We start from the raw sequence: 21,307 nt of genomic DNA on the forward strand, positions 1-21,307 counted from the left end.
CCCTTCCTAACAGCATTGTGGGTGTACCTACACCATATGGACTGCAGCAGTTCAAGAAGGCGGCTCACCACCATCTTCTCAAGGGCAATTAGGGATGGGCACTAAATGCAGGCCTAGCCAGCCAGCGACACCCACATCCCATCAATGAATAAAAAAGTGTCAAGTTTGCTGTACCCAGTGGTTAAAACTACAAGAAGCCTTTTGCATCCCTGGGTTAAGGAAGAGATACAAACCTCCCTTGCCAACCTTCCTATTTGCTATACAGTGATCAAGAGGGACTATGCAGACAGGATTGAACTCAGTACGATGCTTCCACTAGTCAAGTAACATGGCAACATCACATCTAGGTTCATGGATAAAGAATGAAAAAAATACAGAGGGCAGCTCGCAACTGTGGAACAATATTGTAGCAAGGCATCAACACCATCGGAAGGAGAAAACTGGTGGGTGGGTCGTCAAATTACATAGAAACAGAAGATAGGAGTAGGCCATTCAGCCCCTCGAGCCTGCTCTGCCGTTTAATGAGATCATAGCTGATCATCCAAATTCAGTACCCTGTCCCTGCTTTCTCCCCATATCCCTTTAGCCTTAATATATCTAACTCCTTCTTGAATATATTTAATGAATTGGCCTCAACTGCCTTCTGTGGTAGAGAATTCCATAGGTTCACCACTCTGGGTGAAGAAATTCCTCCTCATCTGTCCTAAATGGCTTACCCCTTATCTTTAGACTGTGGCCCCCTGGTTCTGGACTTCCCTGCCATCAGGAACATCCTTCCTGCATCTAGTCCAGTTAGAATTTTATAAGTTTCAATGAAATCCCCTCATTCTTCTAAACTCTAGCAAATATAAGCCTAATCGACCCAATCTCTCATGTCATTCCTGCCATCCCAGGTATCAGTCTGTTGACTGTACAATAAATTCCACCCAGTACAGCACTTGCCACCTCCAATACAAGGTCGAAGTACTTTAAATTCTTCAAAAATCTCAATTTAATTATTGAGAAAAACAATTTATATCATTTGATCCAACACATGACAGGAGCAAATAATTAAATTTACCAAGAAACAATACTCAGGAATGGGACCATGGATCCAACAGGATATTTGCTGGCAGTGAAATTTTCTTCACTCAGACAGCCATTAAGTTTCTAAAGGTCCAGATTAAAAGTACAACAGGTAGAAGTGTAGACAAGCTACCCATGAGTTGTGCTTGGACATTTACATTCTACCTCACTTGTGGTAAGCCAAGACTACACAAGAACAGAGAAAATACTAGCCTCCCACCATCAGACTGGTACCTGGGATGGCAGGAATGCCGTTATGACGATTGGGCTTGTACTCGCTGGAGTTCAGAAGAGAAGGGATCTCATTGAAACGTATAAAATTCTAACAGGATTAGAGACTAGATGCAGGAAGGATGTTCCCGATGGCAGGGGAGTCCCGAACTAGGGGTCACAGTCTAAGGATAAGGGGCAAGCCATTTTAGGACTGAGATGAGGAGGGATTTCTTCACCGAGAGTGGTGAACCTGTGGAATTCTCTACCACAGAAGACAGTTGAGGCCAATTCATTAAATATATTCAAGGAGTTAGATATATTTTAAGGCTAAAGGGATCAAGGGATATGGGGAGAAAGCAGGGACAGGGTACTGAATTTGGATGATCAGCCATGATCATTAAATGGTGGAACAGGCTCAAGGGGCCGAATAGCCTACTCCTGCTCCTATCTTCCATGTCTATGCCACAATCCTAAAATGTGTAGTATACTAAACTTCCCCCTCATGACATCCAGTAAACAGATTCCTACATCCCCACCCCCCCTCTCCTAAACAGACCACTACATACCAGAAGTACCATACTTTGCGTGTTGTACTACCCAACGTACACTACAGTCTATATCCCTTGAAGTAGCAGAATGCAGTGCAACTTTGGATGTACCATGTCCTGGATAAGTAAATGCTGTAAATAAATCAAGAACTATTGATATTTAGCCCAACACTGAACTAGAGGCTACAAGGGTCCTTTCCAACCCATTGTTCAGATGCATGCATTGTATGCAGACAAATTTGAGAGGGGGGTTAATCTGGCTGTCAAGATTGCCTACAAAAGTGACTACACTCAAAACGTAATTAACGTTAAAAAAGTGCTTCGGGACTTCCTGAAGACGTGAAAGGCTCTATAATAAAACTAGCTTAAAACCATAAAATGTAGAAGTTGGTTCTGTGCCACCTCAAGAAAATGTTGCAACTTATGTACAGGAAACTTTGGTTTATCCGGAGGTTAACTGTCCAGAATGCTTGAGCCACCGGCAAAAATCAGGAGCCGTTTCGTTAGGGTTTTCTCTTTTCGTTGCTTTTCTTCCCCCCCCCCCCAACCAGTCAGGCTCTGCAAGGTGTTGCTAAGCTACAGAGACACTTGCAAGGTACGGCTGACTGTTTAGAAGCTGTTGTTGCCCGATAGAGCTCAAAATCTCCATATGTTTCAACATTAGCACTGGTTTGTCCAGCAGTTTTGATGGGGCAGCAACAGCTCGGTCCTGTCGGTGCCGGATAGCACAAAGTTTCCTGTATTTACTGCATTGCACCTTTACTTAAAATACTCAATTTGTGCGCTCCAATTCACCAATTATTTTCAAAATAAATATTAACCCACGTAAAACCAAGTAGTGCAACCAGTTACCAAGTTGCAATATGGGCATTTCCCACATGACTGGTGCAGGCCAGTCAGGGAAGTGAGCAACCAAAGTAGAACAAGTTCACCTGCGTCATGGGCACAGCACATCAGAAGCAGAAGAGAAGAAAGTGTCCCAAGACAGTGCAACTTCAAATACCAGTAAAGGATCAGCAACAGGCCAGCTCTGAAGCCAGCTATTACATTTTGTTGGAACTTACTGCCTGGGTCACAGCTTTGCCAAGGCTGTGAAAATATGCAGAGCGCGAGTCTCGGAGCGTCGTATTGTATTCTCGGTTGGTGATTGCAAAGGAAACCGGAAGGACGTCAAAGTTCACACTGGACCCTAGGAATAAATACATTGAAACAATGTCATAAAATGCACGTGAATGCAATTTTTCCCCCATGAACAAAATATAAAAAAGAAATCCCAAACTTCCCATCCAAGTGATTTTGAAGACGGGTTCAACCCGAAATGTCAACTCAAATTTCTCTCCACAGATGTTGCCTGACCTGCTGAGTTTTTCCAGCATTTTCTATTAGTGATTTTAGAACTGTGGTCTTAAGTTAGATGCTTATCCAGCTTTCAGTTTTAAAGAAGGATATTGGGGTCCATGTATTTGAACTGTTCAAGGATATGGAATTACAATAAGCCCTTTCTTCCACCCCATCAGAGACCTTCCCTTTTGTTCTTCACTTCCTCCAGCCACCTCACCCCCCCTCCCACACACCTTCCCCTGCTTGGTTACATCGAACCTTTGCCAGTTCTGACAAAAAGACCAAACATTTTCTGCCTGACCTGCTGAGTATTACTAGGATTTTGTTTAGATCCTACATTCCCCTGCAAGTTTAACTTGGAAGCATGGTCATGTTGGACTGGGTGCTACAATTGACACATTTGATTTACTATATTACCAATATTAGAGAGAGAGTGTGTCTATGGCACATCTACAAATCACAGGTGATTCAGTGAAGCCTCAAAATGGACCAATGTTGGTCAGTCATGAAACTTACCATTTACTTTCAGAGACCTCAGATCCACAGAATTATTAACAAGGTTGGTCAGCAGCAGCAATGCCTCAGCATCATCGACATGTATAGAGGTAGTCAGGAGTGCTGTTCCCTGAATATTCACATCTCCTTGAATAGGTCTGCAAGCACACAATAGTCAAATACAAAACCCAATATCTACAGACTTTGATTCTTTAGACTAATTATTTTCAACAGAGCAATCTAGTGATTGATAGAGGTCATCGAGAGATCTAAACTTGGAAGTTGCCAATCCATTATGGCAACTCCTTATGTACTACTGTGTCACAAGCAACTATCAGACATTTTAGATAGCATGGAGAGATTTGAATAGAAATCATTTACTCTAATGCATTTGAATGCAGAAGGAAGTTACTTTTCAAACAAGAGCAGACCAGAGTTATAATTATGGGCCAAAGAGCTAGTTATCTGTAGGGCATTGTTCTGTGATCTGTTCCTACTTCAATACACAGTTCTTGAAGCACCAGACAAAGCAGCTTGGACATTGATGGCCGATTGTTACACTAAATGGAGCTTTATTTGCACACTTTTCACTTCAGTGATTTGATGAATATTCTCCCAATACTTTGATTTGCTTGCATGATCACCAACAATAGATCATTTGTTGTTAAGTCATTCAATTAGTTATTAAACTTTTTGTTGGGAGTAATCATTGAAGGAACATTCCATTACTGCCTGGCAAAATTATTCAGCCATGCAGTAATTCACCCAGCTGTTTGCAGCTTATATTAATAATGTTTACAAAATGCACAAAGAAAATAGATGTAGATTTGGTTTGCAGGCACCACATTCAAGGTACACACAGCAAATAGAGTTGCTAGGAAATAGGATCACTACTTTGAAAGTCATGTGGAATCAATGCTACCTTCAAAACTCCCATGCTAGATAACTTCCTTTAACAACTCAGCATAGATGCCACACCCTCAGATTCCTTTTACAGAAAGGGATCCCCTGCCAAGTCTTGAAAACCCATTAGAGTTCTCAACTGCTGGACAAGATTTTAAATTCACACCCAGTCACAATTGTGTGACAGCCACACGTGGGTTACAAGTTCAAGCAACTCATTGTTCTTCAGCTGGATACTTTCCATTTCCTTCCCAGATGGATTTCCATTGTCTGATTTTAGATAACAAGGTTAAGATGATCCTTTCCTTGCCATAATGTCAAAAGGCGACTGCAAGAGGTTTCATTGTGCAGTTTACAAATTCATAAGCCATAAAACTATCTTGGCAGTCACAACATTAAGTACTTTCAAGCCCAATTTCCTTCCTTTTGCATGAACAGTTGGCTGCTTTAGTCACCATTATGAAAGTCAAACTGCACACAGTGCACAATAGAAAAGTGGATGCCACAGGTTTGTGTTGGCTAATAATTTTTAAAGCACCAATAATCTTTTTGAAGTCAACCTACAACAACAAGTCAGAAAAACTGAGGCCAGGCAACATCCGTGGAGAGAGAAAAAGAGTCAACGTTTCAGGTCGAAACCCTTTGGCAAGACAGGTTTCAACCCGAAACGTTGACTCTCTCCATGGATGTTGCCTGACCTGCTGAGTCTTTCCAGCATTCTGTTATTTCGGATTTCCAGCATCTGCAGTATTTTGCTATCGTACAACAAGTCCACAGCCTTATCTGAAGCCCCGGATCAAGTTACAGCCCTATTAGGTCAGTCCACTCATTCTGTATATATTGTTTTACTCCCATCTCAGGATGGGGCAGATTTCCTGTCACATGATGCTGGACATCCCCATTATGAAGGAGGTCAGCTGAGGTCATTGAGGATTGCATATGCCATCTTTTGGGGATTTGAATTAGTCAAAGTAATGATTTAGCCAACTTTTAAAATGCTTTACAAACAGTTGTGACCTTGCCTGTGGTTTTGGGTAAGGAACATTAATCTTGCTCAAAACATTACTCACATGACTCTTCCAATATTAAATGCTTGGACCAGATACTTTTCTTCCAGGGTTGCTACAACCTTGTAAAACAAAGACAAGGCTTTTTAGAGACTTGTTTCCTGGAGTCTACCATTAAAAAATGTCATACATAATATACCTTTTGAAACAGTGGGGGAGGGAGAGGAACAGCTCAATTTAAATAGGCTTAATTCAAGCTACTGGTAACAAATTGAAGCAAGAAAATTGAACAGGAGCTGACTTCACATTTGAATGAACTTAAATTGTGGGCAATTAAAAAACACAATTAACTCCCTTCACATAACCAGACAACAGGAGATCACGCCTGATCTGAAGAATCACCAATTTATATGGAGCCTTTAACAAAATAAAAAAAGGTGCTTTATTGTGAAGGAGGGGGAAGAAACAAAGAAAAAAGATTTAAAATGGATACGCTAGCATACCAGTTAGGTTATTGGACCAGTAATACAGCAGCCTGAATGGACAATCCAGGGAACACATGTTCAAATCCCATCTTGGCGGCTGAGAATTTGAATTTTTATTCTAAAAGCTGGTATCAGTAACAGATCAAGAAGCTGTTGGCTTGTCATAAAACAACTGGTTGACTAACGTCCTTAGGGAAGGAAATCTGCCACCCTTACCTGGTCTGGCCTATGTGACTCCTGTCTCAAGCCAGGAAGGTTAACACTCCCTCTGAAGTGGCCAAGTAGTTCTTTTAGGGATGAACAATAAATGTTAGCCTTGCCAGCAAAGCTCACATCTCAAGAATAGACATATTAAAACTATGGTGGCGAATCAAGCCCCATTAAAAAACAAACTTCCTTTTGTAAAATATGACTGAAAGGTGCAAGTTTAGATCGAATTGATCAGACAGACACCAATTAATGGAACGCTCACACATGTTTTTAATCTTCATGGAATAGTTGACTTGGGATATTTTAAGTTAAAGGTGCGATATAAATGCAAGTTGAGTAGCATTAATTTACAAAATAATTAAATGTGTATTGTAAGAAAGGTACGACAGGCACAAGTCCTTACTCAACATGTTAGTTGGCAACGTTAAGAGTTCCCCTATAAGCCACCACCAGATAAGATTGACAAAATGGCTCCCGTTGGCTGGGTATGTGAAGGGAGTTAATTGTGTTATAGTTGCCTGCAATTTAAGTTCATTCAAATGTGACTTCCAGATGTTTGGTGTAGAATACATACCCAACCGCTCAGACGTTGAAGCAGCTCCTGATAAAACGTTGCCTCATCAGACCATGGGCCAAACCCCGTGCTCAAAGCTGTAAATTCGATTAGGATTCGCTCAGGCTCCAGGTTTACTAGGCTATAACCTGACAAAAATAAGCAAAGAATCAAAAAAGGAACTGTAAACTCTTCCCAATTGAGAGTGTGACGGTCAACCAAATTAATGTTACTCGATAGTAAACATGAGTTTCAGGCAAGTAATTCATAGTATGGAAGATTGATTCTACTCCTACTTAAACTTACATGATTAATTTTGATACTGCCAAGACTAAGCACCACAATTCAACAAAATTAAGTGCACCATTTTAAGTCAGGATTACTACATTACAAGTGTTGCATTTTAATAGGGCAAATATCTTTTGCAGCCCCACCTAGGTTTATGGAGCAGGCATGGGGCAACACTACAAACTTTTCTACATTCCTTCTTGGTATTGAACTACATGCTGTGAGCTTCCACCAACAAGGAGAGCAAGCCAGTTAAGAACATTTCTCTCCCACGAAGGTTCACTAGACGGATTCCTGGGATGGCCAGACTGTCGTGTGGAGGAGAGATTGGGTCGACTAGGCCTGTATTCACTAGAGTTAAGAAGAATGAGGGCAGCTCATTGAAACATAAAATTCTGACAGGGCTAGGCAGACTGGATGTTTCCACTGGCTGGGGGGTGTCAAGAACACAGGGTCACAGTCTCAGGATACGGGGTAGGACATTTAGGACTGAGATGGAGAAATTTCTTCACTCAGGAGGGTGGTGAACCTGTGGAATTCTCTACCACAGAAGGCTGTGGAGGCCAAGTCACTGAATATATTGGAGATAGATAGATTTCTAGACACAAGGGGCATCAAAGGGTATGGGAGAGAACAGAAATATGGTATGGAGATAGAGGATCACCCATGATCATATTGAATGGTGGAGCAGGCTCGATGGGCTGAATGGCCTACTCCTGCTCCTACTTTTCTATGTTCTATATTCTCCCCCCAAACTTTGCAAAAGTCTGCCCAAAGTGCCAATGGCCCAGGGCACCTTAAAAGAATTTGGACAAGATGCTGCTTCAGAAACCTCCCGAACATGTTTCTTCAATAGCTGCCATACCTTAGCCTTTATCTAAATGTGTGGCTAGGTTCCATCAATTTACAAGTATTTTCATGTACAAAGAACCTCAAATACAAGTTGCGGGGGGGGGGGGGGGTGGAGAATCTAACATTTGAAAGTTTGATAGAACATCCCCACAAGTCTTACTCAATCCTACCCAGCAAGGTCATTAGAGCTGGGAGCTCAGATTTGATTATACACACACACCTCAACATCAGAGCTACATGTGGACTCAACCTAGGATTTACAGAGGAGATCAGCCCAACATTCTTGAGACAAAGAATAAAAGGCTAAGGAAAACTATAGCTAGCCAAAGAGTGAACTTCATTCCAAATATGTACACTTGCCATATAGTAACTTGTTTAGTGTATATGCATATCTGGCCTTGAAGGTTAAGCCACTCCAAACAGCATCCTGCCTCAGTAATCTATAATGGGGCAGGAACTACCTACCCATTTCACAACTTCTAAAAAAAGTTTGTTCAGAGGGACTTGTATCTAGGATTGAAGTTTAACCCTCTGGCTAGGAGTCAAACATGACAGCCATCACACTATCCATTTGCAAGTGGACCTCATTTAAGATGAAAGAAAGTCATCAAATCACTCACCATTGCAGACAACAGAGCTGGCATTAATCTCCAAGTCAGTTGGAACCAGATCTTTACGGTAGACATGTGTAAGCACAGTTCGAACAACATCAGAACTACTGGGCAGGGCAGCACCCTCCTGGAACACCACTTCACTCTCTACTTTAACAGACCCATTCCTGTGCATCAATGAATACAACAGTTATTGTTTCAAATCCAAAATATATCTTTTACTTCTTGGCTTTGGAATAAAGCATTTGTAATTTGGCATCACAAGTCTGCAGTTTGATTGTCAAAATTAGGCCTTCAAGGCTGTACAAATTGTTGTTCTGTAACAAATCCATCTTCAGCAAAATGCACCCTTCAGATCACATCAATTCAGTTAGGCAATGAATAAGCAGGTGGCCCATTTGCCAAATGGTATAATTAAAACGCAAGATGATCATTCTTCAATTTGATTGAAAGACAGACAAAGCAGTATTGTTGTTCAATCACTAAGAATTTTCACATCCCCACAGGTGAGCCCCAACCACATCAGTAGATTAGAAAAGAAAAAAACTTCAAACTTTGGAATTCATACGAAGCTTGCACTCAAGTTGCCGCCAGTTAGTAGTTCCCCCTTCCTTCTACCAGCTTTAATTTTTCCCCTCAAGGAAGGTGCATGGACTAGGCTTTCCATTATCTGGCTTTCCACTATCCAGCCATTCATTGTACAGCAGTCTGGGGGGGGGGGGGGGGAGAGCTCGAGAGCAAAATCAAGGCAAGGACAGGATCAGCTATAGCAAAATACTGCAGATGTTGGAAATCCGAAATAACAACAGAAAATGCTGGAAAAACTCAGCAAGTCAGGTCATACCCGAAACGTCAACTCAAATTTCTCTCCACGGATGTTGCCTGACTTGCTGAGTTTTTCCAGCATTTTCTGTTGTTATTCAGGATCAGCTATAAACGTTTCCTCTCCTTAGCCTCGGGCTGGGAAGCCAATTCTAGTGCCACAACCCCAGCCGACACCAAGCTATACTTGATGCAAACCAGCACTGGAGAGCTCTCAAACATTCTCCCCAGTAAATTTGGGGATTCTGATTTATACTGCCACTTTGTGGATGTGCACCCAAAAATCTTTTTGCACAGACATGCAATTGGCAATATAACTGCACCCTTAAGGCAGGCTAGAGATTGAATTTAGGACCATCCTGGGCTGCATAAGCTCAGCAGGTCATGTCATGCAATGCACTTACAAACAGTCAAGGTGTCCAACTAGCCACTTAAGTGGAAACTAGGGTAACCAGTGCCAACTGGGATGCAGTATCCAGTCTTAAAAGGTGTGTATGGAATTCTGTCAGTCAGATATACATTCCCTTAAATAGAAAGACTTACATTATATAGCACCTTTCACAACCACTGGACATCTAAAGCGCTTTACAGCCAATGAGGTACTTTGAGTGTAGTCATTGTTGTAACGTAGGAAACGCAGTAGCCAATTTGTGCACAGCAAGCTCCCACAAACAGCAATGTGATAACGACAGACAAGACTAGATGCAGGAAGGATGTTCCCGACGGTCGGGGAGTCCAGAACCAGGGGTCACAGTCTAAGGATAAGGGGTAAGCCTAGGACCGAGATGGGGAGGAATTTCTTCACCCAGAGAGTGGTGAACCTGTGGAATTCTCTCCCACAGAAGGCAGTTGAGGCCAACTCATTAAATATATTCAAGAAGGAGTTAGATGTATTTCTTAAAGCTAAAGGGATCAACGGATATGGGGAGAAAGCAGGGACGGTACTGAATTTGGATGATCAGCCACGATCTCAAATGGCAGAACAGGCTCAAGGTGCCGAATGGCCTACTCCTGCTCCTATATTTTATGTCCAAATAATCTGTTATGTTGATTGAGGGATAAATCAGCACCCAGGACACCGGAGATAACTCCCCTGTTCCTCTTCGAACTAGTGCCGCGGGATCTTTTACGTCCACCCGAGAGCAAACGGGGCCTCTGTTTAACGGCTCACCCAAAAGACGGCACCTCTGACAGTGCAGCACTCCCTCAGCACCGCACTGGAGTGTCAGCCTAGATTTGTGTGCTCAAGTACCTGGAGTGGGACTCGAACCCACAACCTTCTGACTCAGGTGAGTGTGCTACAACTGAGCCACAGCTGACAATAGGGCTATTTTACAGATTTAATTCATTAATTGACAATACAATAACCTTTAGATGAAGCATAGCACAACTGGCACTGGTTTGTACCAAGAATGGAAATTTAGCTTGCATCACTGTGCACATTAGTAGGTTCTATATTGGGCAGAAATCCTTAATTAAAAATAGGAATCACTAAGAAAAAAAAACAAATTTGCTTTGAAGGAGGTGTGCAGTTTAAGCAATCCAGTTGCAACAGAGTCGGACTAGAAACATGATAAACCCCAAAAAGACATTGAAAGTAACTTCTACTTACGCAAAATGTAGAATCTTGGTTCCGAGAAAGCGGTCAGCATAGCGAGCATAAAAGATGGCGTCCAGCTGAAATAAAGCAAGTTAGTTGATAAACTTACCGACACGTGCATTGCTACATTTAACAACAAGCAGAACCTAACTAACTACTAATGGGTCGCAAGTTGCGCACCACGCTACCCTGCTGTGCGAAAGAACAGTAGAGTAAGGAACGGAGACAGGCTTCAACTGTTAAAGCTGAAACAGAAATCATACTATGACAAGTCATCCAAAACTCAAACCATTGACAAGGGATGATGTTGTCAGGATTGAGGATCCAGATGCATGGAACAGGAAAGCTACAGTTCGAGGAAGTACGACCAAGGTCATACACTTAGAACCAGGAAGGCAGTCAAGATGGAGGCCTCTACAGATACTGTACCTAGTCCACATGTGCTCAATAAAGTGTCTAGCAAAAGCTAGCTGTTCTTTATAAAAACTAGTTATTAGTGAACATAACATTGGTTTCAGTTCAAAATAAAAAGAATGTAGCGCCTCTTTATAAAGGCTATTTCTTGTCAGGTTTGGGGGCAAATATGACCAGAGTCGAGCTCAATACAATTTTTTAGCTACACTCATTTCTAAAGTAAGTAACTACATACTTACAGTTCCTTTCACAACCGTCTCCAGCTCTTGGTAGGCTTCTGAAGAGCGATTACTTAAAGCATCTGTGTAATTTAGATCCAGGATCCCAAATTGCAATAGAAAGGGATTGTAGATAACTGAAAAAGTGCTCTGTCCAATCTGGGAATGCGATGAAGCAGTCTCACTTGACTCAATTGTAAAACTGGCAGCTTCTGGTTCAGTTCCGACAGTAGTCGTCATTGTAAAAGGCTGCACCTCCGACACATTGGCATCTATGCCATTAGCTGCTGAATCTGTAAAGGGATCCTGGTAGCTGGTACTGTACAATGAAGTGGAAAGTGTCGCAAAAATGTTTGGTTTCCAGTTGGTGGGTGTTGACAAAGCCTCAGAAGCACTTGGCAGAAAGTTGGTAATGGATGAAGTGGTGGAGAAATACTCTTCAGAGCTACTAGGCAGCTCGGCAGTAGTGGAGAATTCTTCCTCCAAAATAGTTGGCTCTGTATGTGGCAGTGACATGGAAAATGCTGCCTTGGAGCTACTGGATGGCCAATTCGTAGTAGAGTATTCCTCAGAAACATCTGGCAGCCAGTTAGTAGGAACAGGTGAAGCAGCTGTGGAGTACTCAGCGTCAGAAACATCTGGCAGCCAGTTAGTAGGAATAGATGAAGCAGCTGTGGAGTACTCAGCATCAGAAACATCTGGCGAGTGCCAGTTGTCCTCTGAGCTAGTTGGTGACCCAGAGTTAGTAGGCCATGATGTAGCGAGCTGCTTAAACGTACCAGAGTTCCAGCTGGTTGCATCAGTTTTCAAATGTGTCGAGAAGTCTGGCTCGGCACTAGATGCATGAAGAGTAGACCCTGCTGCTGTGGACAGTATGGATCCCGGTCTCGTTTTGATTATTTGTTCAACTGATGTCAATTTGAAAGTGCTAGACTCAGCGCTTCCTGAAGACACAGTGTGCAACTCCATTTCATCCAAAAAGTGTGTAGAGTTGAGAGCAGACGAATTTTGCAAATTGTCTTTTGTATCAGGTACCAGAGTTCCCTCAGAACTGAGCACAGGCTGGGTTGAAAATTTAAACATGGGGGTGGTCACTTCTCTGTGCCAAGCTAGTCTTTCATCTTCACTGGAGATTTCAATTGTTGAAAACACTGGTAGGAAGGGCTTTGCAGATGCCAAGTCTAAAGGTTTGGCCCCCGTGTTAACAGAGTGGTCAGATTGCACCATTTCTGTTGCCTCTGTAGATACTAAGTTTGACACCATTACGTTAGGCAAATGGATGCTCGACGTGGATGATTTTCCCTCACCATCAGGTGCACTGCTCTTTTCCATTGCTCGACTTTGCAAAAAGCGAGTCATTACATCGCTGCCAATACTTAAGCCCACGGCTGTGGTTAGAGATTTTCCAGTAGATGGAAAAGAAAATGCAATTTCCTGCTTCCCAGGCTTTTTAGTTAAAGTTGTCAATTTGATTAATGGGGGTTCTTCATCTGAAGGTGCCCTCATCGGAGCAAGTGTAACGGAAAGTGATGTCTGCTCCCCCGATAAAGTAGCGTGCGTGTCAACTACAGCATCTGCTGATCGCAATTGATCCAGAATGGCCTCGTCTACTGGTGCTCCAAGGAGACTCCCTAAGAAAAAAAAACTGCCGTAGTAATCTAACTTCTGATAATTTTCTTTCCTTAATGGAAGCCACTTGGTCAGGTAATGACAGAATATGGGGACATTCATTATAAACAATTAATTAGTTTTGAGGCTGCAAACTGACCACAGGGAGATTGGATGATGTAGGGAGTTGCCCAGGTCCCTTCCCTTATGGATTTTGCTGGGGACAAGGACAGAGGTGAGAGTGATTTAAGCTGATCAACAGCTACAGAAGTATTGTGGTGAATGGAGGACCAAACTTGGGCATTTAAAAGCACCTCTGTGACTGGAGAAAAAAAAAAGAGTGGAAATAATCAGATGGCCTTGTCAGTGATTGAGATAATAGGAAGAGAGGCCATGTGAGATGGCACGGTCAAGGAGGTGAACATGTATATGGGTAGGGAAGTGGTGAAGGGAAGACAGGAGGGCAAAGCGAGTTGATGGATTTTGAAGTTAAAAAAGAGTCATCACTCATTGCAGTGATGACAGTAAGATTTGGTGATAAGGACCACACTGGTGGTTTGGGAGAGACAGGTGGTAGAAGGTATAACTAGGCAGAGAGGCTTCAGTAAGTGGCATGGGGTCATTACCCATAAGCCAAGTTACAGTCACAGTAATGTCAATGCAAATATCCATAATAAGGTCATGCAATCAAATCCCAGTTCTAGTCACAGACTTGCAAGGAACTGAATGTGAGAGAAATATGTTGTAACAAGAGATGGTGAATTAAATAAAAACCTCTTGGCTATGGGCTGCATTCAGTTTTCTTCATGCAATTAGCCCAAGGCAAGAGTTTATCCCCACCCCCCAGTTATGATCACTGCAGAATGATGCAACATGTTGCAAAATTTCAGCAAATACAGGAGGTACAGGGAATGATGCAATGCAAGGCAACATTTAAAAAAACCATGTAAATGGATTATGCAGTGAGCTCTCAACAGTCCCTTTTGTAGAACAATCCCCAACAATTTACCCATCACTGCAGGTACACTTTTAAGCCAAGTTCAAGTTAAAGGAAACCTCAATACACAGCACAGTTTGAGTTCCCCCTGATAAACAAGTCACTAGCCAAGTTCTCCCCTTGCCTTGTTGGTAACCACTTATTGGAACTTGGCCATTTGGACAGTTATGGATGCCCAAGTTAAAATTTTTTTATAAAAACACATCTAAAAAAAAGTTAAAATTGATGGCCTGGAATTTACAGGGCCTATGACAGTGTACTCAGCAGCAAGTACCCTGCAAGTTCCAGGTTTCCACATGCAATGCACACATACATGAAAACCCAGAACTTGACCGGTCAAGTTTCTCCTTGGACAGATCACACACATCCACTGGTAATGGACATTCACTGGCACAGAGTCAGGCTATTTGCCCAACTACTGCCCAGCAAATACCCACCAAACCCTTACACCTGGTAAAGGCAGGCACAAGGCCTTCTTTTACCAGCATAAAAGGGTTAAAATAAATGTTTACATGCATTTAAAATTATTTTTGTCCAAATTTATTTTTCAAAAAATTTAAAACATTTAAATGGTATTTTAATTAATTTTGAATCTGATTTATTTTTATTCCAGTGCTGTGAAAGTTTTTTTTTATATATATAAAAAGGAGGTTTATGGGGACTCTGCACGTAACTGGAATCTTCATAAGCAAAATAGGAATCCCTTGATTGGTTGGGCCAGCCTGCCTATGTGATCCCAGACGCTTGTGAAGCACGTGCACTCTGGGATACATGGGCCTTTACGCAGGTGCACGCCTGCAGGCCCAGCAGCGCAAGTCTTCGAAGGTCCAGAGCCATCGGGTAGGTGTGGAGTTTTCTTGCAGGTCCACAGCAAGCCTCCGACTGCAATTTGTTTCAAAATTTAGCTTTATCATCAAGCATGAAAAGCCCATTCAATATTTAGAATCTCAGTGCCGAAGGTTAACCTTATTGTACAGAAAAATACTCAATGACCAACTGCACTTTTTTTTTTTTTTTTAAATGAAGGCTTTCGAAGCACACAATGCACCTCACTGGAGACAGTTGTTTGATACTGGCTACAAATCTTAACCAAGATATCACAAAAATCAAGCAGTCAATGAGTTGTGAAAATGCTTACCTATAATCACAAATATGGAAAGCAGAAGAGAACACATTTTAGGACAGTGCTGCCACTTCATGTTTGCTTTATTCAAGTCTGGTTCAGCCAATGCAAATCATTCTCAGTAGACCTTTGAAAAGAAAAAAAAAAGTGTTTATTCAGAATACTCCACTGCTTTTATAGAAGCTTTCATTAAAAAAAAAAATCCCTGTTTATACTGCCCAATAACAATTTGCCACAGTAAAACAACATTTGTTTTGTACTTTTCCACCAAGCTAAGCTTCTCCCAAGGTTTCTCCCTTCCCTAGCCCTGCACCTGTATCTTTCTCTAGTTTATCTCCTATCGCCTCAAACACTGAGCGCATGAGCCATCCAACTGCCATTCCTGGCCCAGCTACTAGCCAACACTACACAAATCTCTCCTTTTGAAAAAGTGCCATCATCACCTGCCTCCCAAAGAACCCACCCTTAAGCCCTCGGATCTTGCAAGCTATCCTTGGCCCCCATCTAAAACATTGCCCACAGCAACATCATCCAAAGACATCAAGTTTCCACAAGAATGCCAATAACAAACCTCACCACCACGATTTCTGCCACTCTCTCCCCCCCCACCCAACCACTGCTGTGTAGTTATACTGCTTGTCCAACATCCAGTTTTGGATAAGCCAAGCCACAATTAAACATTCGGAAGAGCAAAGACATTGTCTGTGGTCACTCCTCTTCTCCCTCCACAAACCCACCCCCCCCCCCCCCCCCAAAAAAGCTTTGTGCAGTCACCAATTCCATCCCCCTTCCTGGCCACTGTCAGTCCGAACCAAAATGTTCAGATTATCCCATTTGACCCCAAGCTCAGCTTCCGACCCTCTACCTCGAACATCACCCGTCTCCACCAATACCTCTGCCAAAAACAATCAGGTTTTTGTCCCTGCCAGACTCAACTATTCCAATGCTCTCCTGGCCAGCCTCCCATTTCTCCACAAAAACTAGTCATTGAATACTGTGCAGCCCATATCCCAACCTGTACAAAGTCCCATATTAGCCATCATATTTGGTTTGTACAGTCAACACAGGCAAGTCCTAGGGGATGGTCAATCAGAACCCCAACAATACCAGTGGCATGCACACATGTCAAAAAACAAGCATGGTTAGAAGCAGAATCCACAAATTCCTGGGAGCAGAGTTTGCAATTGCTGATCAACTTTCTATTAAATGATCTTGGAAGAGGTAGTGTCTCAGAATAGTACAACTGGTACAAAACAGAAAAAACCACAAGCCCCCCCCCCCCCCCCCCACAAATGTAGGTAATCCAGTGTCATATTAGAGATCAAAAAGAACCAATAACACGTCATAGAATTTATATTCAGCCCATCATACCTGCACTAGCTCTTCAACTGTATACGCTAATCCCATTTCCCTAAATAGTCCCAATATCAATTTGAAAGGCTCATCCAATTCTTAAATTAGGTAGTCAAGTCACTGCCTCAATAGCAACCCACAGTAAAGCATTCCATGTTTTAAATAACCGAGATTTTCCAATTTGATCCTTTAGTAATAATCCTGTGCCTTAATACCAGTTCACCAACAATGGAAATAACCTTACCATTTATTTACTGTCAAATACTTTCATAATTTTGAAAAAGTTCTCATAAAAAGCCCTAATTTTTCCATGCCATTCTTCGTAGCTGTAACCTTTCAATCCTGGCATCATCCTTGCAAATTATCTCTGTACCCTTTAATTTCCCCCCCCCACCACCAAATTATGCAGTGATCAGACTGCACACAATCTTGAAAATATGGTCTAGCCAACAGCAATTCAAGATCACTTCCTTGCTTTTAGCATCCAGAAACCCATTTGCTTTTTCTATCTGGATACCCAACCCTTTAAAGATCTGCGATGCTACATTCCTTAGATCCAATAGTCAAGAGTCTATTTTCCAAAGTTTAAAAAAAAGTAGAGGGGTTGGGAGCAACAGCTCGAAGTGCTTTGTGTACCATGTGTGGAAGTCCATTTACTGACTTGGTGAATCTACAGGCCCTGCTTACACTGGGACCATTCTTTGGTACAGCACTGTGCTGTCCTGAAGGGATGGAATATTCTGCCCCTCCATGTCACCAGAGGTTAGAACCATCAGGAAAGACTGGGGCTCTTTTCTCTAGAAAAAGGCAAAGGCCGAGGGGTGACCCAACACAGGTCTTTAAAATTATGAAGGGGTTTGATAGGGTAGACAAAGACGTTTCCACTCGTAGGAGAATCCAAAACTAGGAGTTATAAATACAAGCTAAGTCACTAATAAATCCAATAAGGAATTCAGGAGAAACTTCCTTACTCAGAATGATTAGGACGTGGGACTCGCTACCACACAGGAGTAGTTGAGGCAAATAGTGTAGATGCAGTCGAGGGGAAGCTAGATAAGTACATGAGGGAGAATGGAATAGAAGGACCTGCTGACAGGGCGAGATGAACTAGTGATTGGAGGCTCATATGGAGCATAAACACCAGTTGGGCAAAGTGGCCTGGTCTGTGCTGTACATTCCATGTAATCAACTGCTTCATTATCTGAGGAGTTGTGAATGGTGCTGAACACTGCAGTCAGCAGCAAACATCCCCCATTTCTGACCTTATATTGGAGGGAAGGTCAATGAAGCAGCTGAAGATGGTTGGGCCTAGGACATTGCCCTGAGTAACTCCTGCAGCGATGTCCTGGGGCTGTGATGATTGACCTTCAATCACCACAACCATCTTCCTTTGTGCTAGGTATGACTCCAGCCAGTGGAGTGTTTCCACCTCCCCCACCCCCAATTCCCACTGACTCAGTTTTGCTAGGGCTCCTTGATGCCACACTGTCAAATGTTGCCTTGATGGCAAGGGCAGTCACTCTCACCTATAGATTTCAGCTCCTTTGTCCATGTTTGGATCAAGGCTGTAATGGGGCCTTGCCAGCAACACCCACATCCCATAAAACTAATTTTAAAAAATTGGACTGTAGACAAGTACCACTATCTAGTCCTTAGAAAAACCTTCCTCTATCTGGATAGCAGACAACAAAGGAGGGAAAAAAAAAAAAAAAAAAAAAAAAGTGTAGCTACAAGAAAGGTTATCCAAACTTCCATCATGGTAAATTGAAACGGTGATCCTCTGAACACTTTAGCACCACATGCTAATAGCAGAGGGCATTTCCCCTATAGAACAAGTTTAATATGCAATCCACTGTGAAATGTCAAGAGAAACCCCAGGATGACCCCACTAAAATGAGATTGGGAAACTAGTGTATTTGATGCATTTATAATTCAAATTTATAAAAACTGCATTTTACACTTATCCAGCTTGTTGAAATTGGATCAAGAGATATCGGCCCCATCTCGGCTCTGTAAACACTGCTGGGATTGGAGCACATTTGGCCAGCAGCTAGAGGTTAAAGCAATGCAAACCGACAATTCGCAGTTTAAAGGTTTAAATCTCTGGCTGGGCACAAAGACCATTAAAGATAATGTGACTACAATCAATCATACTCGTGTTTTCTCAACTAAATAGTGCCCTATCTTCATAAACTGCACAGCCCCCAACATTATCCAAGAGCCACAGTTTTAACCATTTCCAGGAATTGGAGTGCCTCTGCTATAAAATTCGTCAGCACAGTTCAGTTTTACGGCTTCAATTTATGCCATTAACTGCCAAAATGTTCAATTTAAACCAAATCACTCAGCTCTTCAGACTAGCTTGCAGTTGGAAAGTTAACAATTAAGAAGCTTTAACCAAGCTTATGGCCACCCCTCCTAATGTCTCTTTCTCCCCCCCCCCCCCCCCCAAAGTGGGTGCCCATTTGCTTTGTGAGGTGCCGCAGGATGTTTTATCCACATTAAAAAAGGCACAATGCAAATGTCGTGGAAGGACCAAAGCCTATACATAGCACAAGAAAGCATCAAGATTGAAAATGACAGACATTTCTGCCTCATTGCAAGCTTCTGCAGTCAGTCATGTACAACACAAGAGACAATACCGGATATGGCCATGTCGCAGTTATGTTACTGGTCTAATAATCCAGGGAACATAAGAAGTTCCAATCCCACCATGGCAGCTTGAGAATTTGAATTTAGTTTAAAAAAAACTAGGAATAATAAAAACACTAGCATCAGGAAACGTGACCGCGAATCTGTCGGATTGTCATAAAAACTCCCGACTGGTTCACTAATGCCCCTTAGGGAGGGAAACCTGGCATCCTTACCCAGTGTGGCCTATGATACCAGTACCACACAAAGGTGGTTTACTCTCAACTGCCCTCAAGTGGCCTAGCAAGCCAATCAAGACCAACTAGATATGGGCAATAATCAGCAGCAGTGCCATTTGTTGAACTATCTCTAAGCATTACATGCAAATATTTAAAAAAAGTATTTCCATCCTCCTGTTGAACCAAGATGGTTAGAACATGCATACAATAGCAAAATACTGCAGATGCTGGAAATCTGAAACAGAAAATGCTGGAAATACACAGGCCAGGCAGCATCCATGGGAAGAGAGAAACAGAGTTAACGTTCCAGGATTTAACCAGTTCTGATGAAGGGTCCCAGACACGAAACGTTAATTCTGTGTCTCTCTCCACAGATGCTGCCTGGCCTGCTGAGTATTTCCAGCATTTTCTGTTATTTTGGTTAGAACATCCATTGCATCACCTGTCTGGGCTTAATGTTGAGATCACTGCTTTTATACACAGTAGAACGGTTGAGCATTTGCATAGGTGCATAGTTTGGGGCCTCGTGAGCGATGTAGAGTCTAAAACCTAAGCAAGACTTATTTTTTCCCATATACCCCCAAATTGCCGATGCCAACAGATCTTGTTTGGATTGGAAACTTACCCACCCATAAAACAATCGTGCATACAAAGAGCAGGCCCACCAAATTCAAACCACAGAGGAGCCAGCGAGTAAGAAATAGAAAATCATTGAGTGCCAGATCTCAGGGCTGCAGGTTAGACATTCACACTGAGGCAGGAGTTCCCAAACTGTGGTACGTGAGATATCTCCAGGGGATACCCAGGAGAAATTATCCAATGGAGGATTTTATTTATTGCATTTTTTATAATAGGCTACTCAGATGAAGCTTTAAAACTCTGGGAATGTTATATAAAAGTAGCTAATTTACTTCAAGATGTACCAATGAGAACTCAGATACCCAGAGACAATGACAGAGACCTCACCTCCAATCACCGTACAATGCTTGAGAATTAAAAGGGGTTAATCTTAAACTTCTTTGCTGGTAGGGGTACGTGGGCAGTTGGTAGATCTGGAAGGGGGTACGCAGTAAGTTTGGGAGCCTCTATTCCAGGTTCCTTATAGCTGTAACCTTTAAACCCTTCCAACACCACAATTGCACATCTAAATAGTGCAAGTAACCAGGAGCGGCCAATATACTTGCACATTATGTAACCTCTCCACATTTGCCATGTTAAAGTCAGAGGCTATCCTGCGCTCATTTGTGAAACAGCTGCCTAGAGGCTCTCATCTCAGCCTTAATTTCCCTCCCACATTCCCTTAAAACTATACAATTAGAGTACTAATGCAAAACTGGCACCATAACTGCAGCCAAATAATATTTAACATCTAAAACAGCATTTTAAGCTGATGAAAACTCATTGAAAGTTAATGCAAGCTCAGAGGGAAAATAGCCAAGAAAAAAAAAAACCCCAGCATCAGATCTTGAGTTAGCTTTTAAACATTAGAAAATATTATCCAAGCAAAGTGTGGGATAAACTAGGACAACCGTAAAATGGAAAAGACAACATGAGAAAATAAGGCTGCAGAATTAAAAATACCTTCCAATTTTTTTAAATTTTTATAAAAACTGCAATTTAGTTCATCTCCACAACTGGAGTACTGGGTACAGCTTTGGTCTCATTGCCAAAGGAAGGATAGACTTGCCTTAGAGGCGGTGCAATGAAGGTTCGCTACATTGAATCCTGGGA

The 21,307-nt window shown here is 42.2% G+C and overlaps 1 protein-coding gene across 3 annotated transcripts in view; it reads right to left on the minus strand.

The window, feature by feature from the left end:
* Positions 1–21,307, minus strand: part of LOC147097332 (uncharacterized) — a 47,909-nt gene that overhangs the window by 25,928 nt on the left and 674 nt on the right. For all 3 annotated transcript variants that reach the window (XM_085972213.1, XM_085972212.1, XM_085972211.1), the window contains exons 2-9: positions 15,369–15,480; positions 11,647–13,256; positions 11,006–11,070; positions 8,581–8,738; positions 6,842–6,969; positions 5,636–5,694; positions 3,684–3,820; positions 2,891–3,015 (exon numbers count right to left, since the gene is read on the minus strand). In XM_085972213.1, coding sequence (XP_085828339.1) covers positions 2,891–3,015; positions 3,684–3,820; positions 5,636–5,694; positions 6,842–6,969; positions 8,581–8,738; positions 11,006–11,070; positions 11,647–13,256; positions 15,369–15,429 — 2,343 coding nt within the window. In that variant the 5' untranslated portion in view covers positions 15,430–15,480. The remainder of the gene's footprint in view (positions 1–2,890; positions 3,016–3,683; positions 3,821–5,635; positions 5,695–6,841; positions 6,970–8,580; positions 8,739–11,005; positions 11,071–11,646; positions 13,257–15,368; positions 15,481–21,307) is intronic.

The sequence above is a fragment of the Somniosus microcephalus genome, chromosome 32, assembly GCF_052327205.1.
Source record: "Somniosus microcephalus isolate GS21.2 chromosome 32, FLI_Smic_1.0, whole genome shotgun sequence".
Classification (NCBI taxonomy): Eukaryota; Metazoa; Chordata; class Chondrichthyes; order Squaliformes; family Somniosidae; genus Somniosus; species Somniosus microcephalus.